The following is a 9,215-nucleotide window of genomic DNA, read 5'->3' on the forward strand; positions in this document are numbered from 1 at the left end:
AGACTAATATCCAGTATTCATAATAATTTCACTGAGTTGTACTTACACTGGTAGATGTACCTACACTGTACAGTGCTTTTATCTATAGTACAGCTAAAAACACAATTAGAAAATGAAGCCTTGTTTTGCTCTGCTTTCTTCTTGAAATACTAATGGTTTAGCATCAATATTATCTGATGGATTTTAATGGAAATGTGACTGAGAGAGGCTACTTGAACTTCTGTAGTCCTAAGTATGGCTTATAGATTAGCTCAGTCAGTCAAGTTTGAAGACTTCTGTCGAACACAACAAAACATATTCTGTTGGCACCAAGTGCAGTTAACTGCCATGAGTTTTCCTATCAAAAAACATGTGGAGAATGGTAATGTGAATTGACCAGAAACCACCCTCCGACATTTTTTCCTAAGTATGTAGATAAAGTACCTACCTTAAAGCTACTGCCAGCTGTTTCACCTTTGGGATCTAAATGGCTCACATAATATTTTTCTGAACGCAAACTTATGGGACGCTATAAGTAATTATTCAATATTGGGAGTTATTTAATATATTTGAGTAGTTTCTGGTACTTTGCCAGCAAAAGAGGACAATAAAGTATGTATATGAGTAAAGTAGTGCCATTAACGACTTTACAAATATTTTCATATTTGGAATATCCTGCTTATTTTTATATGCAGGGCTGTGGAACTGCTGATTGTTTAAAGATAGTCTGTCAAGTTGGCCACCTGGAAAGGGGAAAGAGTGCAATATTGTATTTAAAATCACGCCTTTGGACCCAAACTTTCATGAATGTAAGTGACTGTGAATATTCTGTCCCTGCTACTGAAACAAAAAAAGTGATTTTTATATCCACATGCAATACTAATTTTGTTTTTTCTTACACAGAAAGAAAATCAGAATCACTCCTATTCTCTCAAGTCATCTGCTTCTTTCAGTGTTATAGAGTTCCCTTATAAGAACCTTTCCTTTGAAGATATCCACAATTCTACAGTAGTAAGTCATTTACATCCAGCTAGAGTTACTATACATAATTACTTTGAAATTAATACAAAACCAATGATAGTTGAGTAGCTTTTTTGTGGCTTGGTATAATTGTAATTTTATCATATATTAATTTCAGTTATACACATACAATTGAGGGTAACACATAAATTTTTGTCCTAAAACTAGACTTAACAGTATTTGTAGCTTTAAAGACTTAACTGAAAATGAAAAAAATGATGGTGAACAGTCCTAACGTTCTTGTTAATGACATTGTTAGAGAAATATTTTACTTTAAAATTGTCTTCTACTGTAGTAGCACTTAGAGCTTCAATAATGGACCTTTATTATATTATATTAAATACCATGTGAATGTGGAACAAAAAGACCATCTGTGCCCTAGAGGGTTTCAAAGAGAAAGGAGACAGGATGCAAACAGAAAGGAAGATATAGGCCATTTATTTGGGTTGCCAAATTAAGAGTTTTTGGTAGGCACTATAACATAAAAAATTAAGGGGCTGAAAAGGATTGTGATTGATTTATTTTTGAATATGGTTTCTAAGGCCTGTTATTAATTTTTTTTCTCTCCTAAGCCTTGTGGAGTTGATTTTTGTTTCAAGGAATACTGCCTTTTCAGAAAAAAAGGAAAAGCCCTGAATTATTTTTCTCTAATTTGCAAATATTTCCAGATTCCTACAGTTTTACTGAAAATCATCAAGCATTACAGAATACATGTTGCTGTGGTATCACTGATTGCAAAAAACCAAACCCAAACAAACAAACAAAAACCCCAACAACAAAAAAACCACCCCAAACCCCTGTTTTTATTTAATTTTAAAATCCTACCAAATTTGGGTCAGTGAAGCCTTTATGTCACTATTTATCTATAGCGGTTTACTCACATTGGAGAGAAAAAGTAATTTATGATGGAGTAAGAGTATTTTAAACACTATAGGATAAAGATATACAAGACTTAAACTGCATGAATGAACTCGGCATGTTGCTGCTGTGCGAAGTGTGATTTATTGTGTTTTTCTATTAGGTTACTACAAATATTACATGGGGCATTCAACCACAGCCTATGCCTGTGCCAGTGTGGGTTATAATTTTGGCTGTCCTAGCAGGATTATTGCTCTTGGCTGTTCTAGTGTTTGTTATGTACAGGGTAAGTACTGTATTTGGGTTTTTGGTATTGTGTGCTTTTCCTTACTAGTGACGTATTACTTCAAATAGTACCAGCAGCTTGCACAAATACCTTGGTCCCCTAATCATGTGAATCAGTTAAGTTTTTGGATAATTGTAAAAAATCCTTTCAGCTTTGTCAGGAAGAAGTTGAATAAAAAAGGATTGTCTGTGATTGTGCTGAATTACTCAGTTTAATTTTTCAGCTGATATTTATTGGCTTTGGAGGCCAAAAATAAGGAAGAAGAGAGTAGGAGGGGGAAAAAATCAAATAACCAATCAGTTAAGACCTGATCAAGAAGGAAAGAGAAAGGATGCATGTATGTTTTGAAAATCACAATGCAATTTCTTTATTGTTGTCTGAATCACAGATGGGCTTTTTCAAACGTGTGAGACCACCTCAGGAAGAACAAGAAAGAGAACAACTGCAACCGCATGAGAATGGGGAAGGAACATCAGAAGCTTAAGCAGAGTTTTATCTGTAAGACATTCTGAAATTTTAAAATGCCTACATCTTGGTTACGAATATCGGTTTGCCCCTTAAGGAAAAAACACTCATGACTGCAAAGCTGCTGGTCTCAGAAGGTATCAGCATCAGCACGTACAAAATAAGAGCAATATATTTAAATCCTTCTTTTTGTATTAATTATGTTCATACATGTGACTAACGCATCTGCACTGATTTGTGTGTGAAAAAATTAAGTACTATGTAGTGCTATGATTTTGCTTATTGGAATGTAGGAGACATCATCTGTTTTGATTCACGGACCGACTTTACATGAATTGCTACACAGATTCTGGTTTGCTCTTGAAGCCAACAGCTTCCATAGATACTTGCTGGATTACACATTTAGTTTCGATTGATTTTTTTTTTGTTGTTGTTGTTGTTGGAGTACACTACGTTTCAAGTCCTAGCTCTTGAAAGCTAGTTGCACAAAAAATGAACATAGCTTGTTTTACAAAACTGAAGAATAGTCTTTGATCCATTAACTCTGCTGATGATTTTCCTCCTGCTCTAAAAATATGAAGGAGATTACTCAGTGGACTCATTCACATCTGATACCTGTTCTGCATGCCTGTTCCCCTTCCTGCTCAGTCATCTGTCGTGCAGTTTCCCTCTAGACTTTACAAATACTGCTCTCCAGGTCCTATGTCTCTTACTGTAGGGATTGAGCCTACAAAAATGGAAGTGAGTGGTAGAAAGCTGGGGATGATGTAACTTCTGTGGGACCTAGTGAAAAGATTCAGGGCAAGATCCAAAGACTCTGCTGTGTATTTCCATGGAGCAGGATCCAGGTGTTCTACAGAATTCTTGGCAGCATGGACCCATTCAGGTACTGCCAGGGACAAGACATTGGACTGTGGCTACCAAAAGACATGTCTGATGAGAAAACCCATAGCATTTATGTTCACAAGTCAAACCTTCACAGGGTTTGAAGTTAACTCTGGATATTACTTGGGCTGAGTTTCAGTTTCTGGCAAAACAATGGAGGGAATACTTCGTGACAGGTTACCTGATGCACGGTAAGGAAGCTGTTGTTAATTCTCACATTCTGTGGTTGACCATGTCCAAATGCAGGATGGAGTAATATAGGGACTGTTTAAACTAGACTATTTGCCAGATAGATTACATCAGTACTTTAGCCACACTCATGCCTGCCTTGCCACCTGCCCTGAGAGAACAATGAGCTTGTCAAATGAAGCAGAGTATAGCTGGCAATGCGAAAGGCTTTGAAAGGAGGTTGATTTGGCTTGTTTCATTCATTCTATGTTTCATTGCACAAAAGACATTTCATTGCACAAGACATTTCATTATGTTCAATACATTTCATTACCAGAAGAGACACTAAATATTTTGTTTCATTGTGGTTTTTAAACATACCAAAAGTTCAGTGGTTTAAAGCCATGGGTTTATGTCATTCTTAGCTTATTTCCCTCAGCATTGGTGTGGTAAAATGAAGCTGCTTATACTTACAAGAGAACACAAGAACATTGTCTATATGCATTTCAGTAGACATGTAACTGCAAATTAGGAGGTTGCTTGGCTTGCAACCATGTGTAGCTGTGTTGCACAAATCTTAGAGTGGACATAAACTATTACAAAGGTGCCTTATATGAGATTTGTTTATTCTCTATTCCAAAAAGGGAATAAATTACATTAGAAACTTCCTGTACGCAGCCACATACAGAAAGGAAGACTTCTACTGTAATTATATCAGTGAGATTTCTTTGTAGACAAGCTCTTAAAAGGACAAAAACTCTGGTTTGGTTTGATTTTGTATCTTGGGGGGTTTTGTTCAAAGCTGCATCTCCCCCATGAATACTGCAATGCCCAGTAAACCCAGAATTATCTGAAATGAACAGTTTGATTCAACTCTCATTTCTGCATACTTTCTGAGATTTAAAATCCACAAATGGCTTTCGTTGTTAAGTCCATTCTTACTCACTGAACCATGACAGCATTTGAGTCATTAAGAGAGACAACACAAAGTCTGTGGGGGCCTGTATGTATATCAGATATAGGCTTGCATATTTATCCCTTTACATGTTTTTGTTTTAGACAATTTGTTTAGATATAATTAGTTTATATGAGAGGGTATAGGGCATAATTCTGCTTTGACTGAATTTTCAAGGTCTTCAGTGTGGCCAATGTTTTATTTTTGTCTTTACTTCTAGTATTATTACTAGTATGTAGTAAAGAATCAGGAGTCAGGCTTTGATCCTGGCCTCAAAATGTGACTTTTATAAAGCACAATTTCAGTTACTTACCCAGGCTTCTAATTCACACACTTTGTCAACTGATTATCTATATGCAAGGAGATTGTTTTTATCCAGTCTTAATCTTAGTAGGTTAAGAGGTTTAAGAGACTGTCAGACAGATTATAGCTCTAATTCTTACGTGTGTGCTTTCATTACATGTACACACCGTGTTGACTTGAAATTTATTAGACTACTTACATGTCTAGGCATTATAAGGAGATGAAAATAAAAAAAAAAAAGCATGATCAAGATCTCTTCAGCTCACGTGGAAGGGATACCATAGCGTTGTTAATCTCAGCGCTAACTGCATCCTAATTTTACTGTGGCAACTGGAAACTCTCATTTTGCTGATTTTCAGGATAAAAAGGTACATTTTATTGGTACAACTGCTGTAGCTATGGAAAGTTTCTTCCATTTATTGAAGTTACATAAAGTAAGACTTATTTAATTGATGTTTATTTTCTTGCATTCTACTGGAGAATAAAAGCAAATAGGTGCTTCTCCCGTGTCCACTAATTTCCAGTTTGGTTAAAAAAAACCCAGTAGCATATGTAAATGGAGTATACAGGTTACTTAGTGAACATAGATGTAACACCCCAAAATCAGTTTAAAGTAACATTTGTGTTTCAGGAAGATTCTGAACAGGATGTTTTCCTGAATGGGGTTGCAGGAAACATTTGATATCACATTCTAGATTCAGCAATAAGATTACAAACTATATATGTACTTGTGTCAGTATAAATTTCATACTGACTTACAGGCATTGATGTATTCTTATAGCAAATATTGAAGAATTATGTTAAAACTTTTAAAGAAACTTAAAAAAATGTATTTTGGAGTGAAATTAATGTCCTTGATTGAAAATTGACGTAGCAAAGATGCATACTGCAAGCATTAAAAAAATACAAATGCAGTAACAGAGAATTAGTCTTCTTTTGAGAATTATGTTTCAGAAGCATATTTTTATGAATATAAAATCAACAGCTATGTAATTATTTAGACAATGAAAACATTTTAAGAGCTGTATCTTTTATAATGAAATATGAAATTCTAGAAGTACTCCAGTTTGCAATTATTACAGCATCTCATGATCAATATTAAAAAGTGATTTATATTACAAAATGCATATTATGTATTACTATATTTGACAATACTTAGAAAATGTAAAGCAAGGAACCTAATTTATAGGTTTACATTGCTTTCAAGAAAGTACCAAATTGTGGAGATAGCTTTTGTTTAAGCATGGCTGCAAATTCAAATATGGGATACATTTATCAACATAAATTGAAATCTTTGAGGAAATGTTCGCAGATATCAGTATCAAGTTTATAATTTTATTTGTCCCATTTTTCTGTTTTAAATTTTGATTTACACGTTGATCTTTGATTCACATAATGCTTGTGGAAACTTTAAGCAAGTTTATTATATATGCTCTTTCTTTATAAAACATTTACTGCAAGCAAATATTTTTAATATTTAGTTGTTTCTAAACTTGTGTCCATGCTTAAATAGTCTTTAAGGTAAACTCTCACGGGTATTTTGAAAATATTTCAGCTATAATCAGTGTGTTCTTGGTGATTTGAAGGATTCATGTTGCACTTAGATTTTTGCAACATTCAGCTTTGTTGTTGGTTACCCTGGCATAGGTCCTGCAGTATTTTTTCCTACACCCTCACAAATAGTCACAGAGCAGCATTACCCTGGTGAAAATCTAGTCTGTTTTTGTCTTTGGTCCAGACTAAGACCCATTCCACAGTCTAATAAAGTCACAGAAAACCTGACATTCATTGTGACTGGCTTTGAATGTGACCCTTTGTGTTCAATGCTGCTGGCTGTTAGAGGGGGAAAAAAATGGGATTTTATAAAAGGAAAATGGAAATAAAAAAAATAAAAAGGTGGTGGCAGACCACAGATGAGCCTTACAGCAAAGAGATGATTTTGTTTGTTTGTCTATTTCAGAGATGAGAAGAACCCATTAGTTCTCTGTTGGCAGTGGCCTCCTCTCACAAACAAATCCCACCGTTTGGATCATGATTATATGCTGAGCTCTAATAACTCTTACTGACTTGAGTGGGATCTGAACTCTTTGGTACTGAATCTCTAGCTTCTAATTCCCAAGTGCAATATAACATGATCAGATCTAGTTCACTGCCAAGTCATCTGTTTATTTTTGTTTGCCTAAGAAGGGATGTAGCATTTGTTGACTTGCAGGGGTCAATATTTTTAAGGACATTAACAAAACCAGTGTGTTAAATTGAGGCGATTAAATGAATGGTATAGAAAGTTTTTAATCACCCACATTGGGTGAAACATGATGTATATTCTAAAGTGTATCCATTACTAACTCTTGAGTTATTGAGAATTGGTACAATATTCTTCAAGTCCACTGTGGAAAGTTTGACTAGAGACTATACAACAATGGGTTTGAATCTGTAGTGCTACTACTGTTTCATGTGATTATGGTATTTAGTATTTCGGTCTGTTTTTTTCCAGTGTGTAGAATTTTTGTATAACACAGGATCTACCCTTTCATGCAATGACCTTCTCCAAATATGCTGCATTAAGGTTGAATAACTTGACCCTTGGCTTTTACAAAGTAAATGAAGATTTAATGTAGCATTTGAATCTTCAGAAAACCTTTACAGGTTTAGGTTGCCCTTTCTAGTCCATGAAGGAAACCTGTATTTGCTATGATACAAATATGTTGAAAATGTAACATTGTATTTCTTTGTAATATAATTTTTTTGCCTTTTTTATTTTTGCTTGTGCATTAAATCAGTAGAGCATTGTTTGCACAAGCAGAAAATTAACATACTAACGAGAGTGCTGCATTGGGGTTTTAGTCATGTAGTAAATACTTGTAACATAAGTGGGAATATTTTCAGTAACTACGAACTTGTTTCAAAGGTTTTCAGTACATTTAAGGAGAGCAATATACATTTGAAGTCACCTTATTTTTATTAAATTATAAATCTTGCAAAAAAAATGTGGGTATTGTGGTACAGTAATTTTGTACTGATATCAAATATATAGCTATTAAGCTATGGTCGTCTTTTCAATTCATTCTTTTAATCCTAATTCAAATTTGGTTGATTTTATGAGGTTGTATTTTTCTGTATATGTATACAATTTCAAAATATGATTAGATAAACCGAAAAATTAAATTGATTCTGATATTTAGAATTTTGGAATAAAATACCTCTTAATTAACAGGAATTCTGGGGTGTTTTTTATCCTAAGCATATTTTTTAAAATGCATTTAATTCACCTGAAAATATTTCATAGTATATGTTTGTAATCCACAGTTATCTACTAAATATGAAAAGGTCACACTTGCACAACTTTTACATTCTCAGTGAAAGCGGCACATATTAATCGTGAGTCAAAAAATTTTGTAATCACAAGCAAGAAAGAGGATCTAGTCACAAATTAGATTCTGTCACAGGAAAACTGATTTCCTACAAAAATTTTTGTATACCAAAAATAAATATTTCAGATTTTATAGCTGCCATATCACTGTAGAAAACGGTGAATTCTTGTCCTTTGGTTAGGAAAATTCTCAGAGAGGTGATGTTTCTTTTCTTGTTGTTTTATTAGACTAATTTTATCTTAGCATTACACTCTTTCTGATTAACAGTCATACTCACCTTTGTGAGTGGGGTGACAGTAAATATTTTGTGTCACAATAAAGGCATACATGTTTATTTTACATTGCTAGAACACTTATTTAGAAATAAACGTTCATGCGTATGAACCCTTTAGAAAAACCCCGAACTATTGAGTTCTCTAGATTGCTAGTAGAGAATTTGTTAACCTAAAGAAAACAATAAAAAAAGGACACCGAAAAGATGAAAAACTGGTATTTGTGTTTTAATTAACAGCTTCCAGTGACCTCACAGTAGCTATCACATGCACATCACCTAATGTGCCTAAGAAACATCACAGCAGTAGTCAAAGCATGACTCTTAACCATTTGTTCAACACACACTGCAGCCAACACAGGCCTAGTTTTTGTTAAATAAGATACCATCAGTTAGTTATGAGCACAGTCATCACTGCATCTGTTTAGCGGTTCCAAATTAATGCATTATTGAGAAATTAGTGACAACAGCTGTCTCATTACAGCAACCAAGGCAACAGAGTGGTTTTTCAAATTCCTGTCACAAAATGATGGTCTATGTCTTGAGGTTACTTATGTCAACACAACTCCACTGCCTCCACTTGAGTTATGCTGCTTTACGTTGCCTAGGTTTCTGACTCTTTGCATACGTGTATCGTATTTTATTGTTTGCTTT

The 9,215-nt window shown here is 34.3% G+C and overlaps 1 protein-coding gene across 2 annotated transcripts in view; it reads left to right on the forward strand.

Annotated features, from left to right (window-relative positions):
- The window catches only part of ITGAV (integrin subunit alpha V), a 51,211-nt gene extending 43,165 nt beyond the window's left edge, over positions 1–8,046 (forward strand). Inside the window, exons 27-31 of one of the 2 annotated variants that reach the window (XM_075512006.1) lie at positions 675–788; positions 883–990; positions 2,021–2,143; positions 2,532–2,641; positions 6,880–8,046. In XM_075512006.1, coding sequence (XP_075368121.1) covers positions 675–788; positions 883–990; positions 2,021–2,143; positions 2,532–2,627 — 441 coding nt within the window. In that variant the 3' untranslated portion in view covers positions 2,628–2,641; positions 6,880–8,046. Of the gene's footprint in view, positions 1–674; positions 789–882; positions 991–2,020; positions 2,144–2,531; positions 3,508–6,879 lie in introns of those variants that run through there. The other variant, XM_075512005.1, reaches the window with a different exon arrangement.
- Positions 8,047–9,215: the final 1,169 nt, after the last annotated feature.

This window comes from Mycteria americana, chromosome 9 (genome assembly GCF_035582795.1).
Source record: "Mycteria americana isolate JAX WOST 10 ecotype Jacksonville Zoo and Gardens chromosome 9, USCA_MyAme_1.0, whole genome shotgun sequence".
Lineage (NCBI taxonomy): Eukaryota > Metazoa > Chordata > Aves > Ciconiiformes > Ciconiidae > Mycteria > Mycteria americana.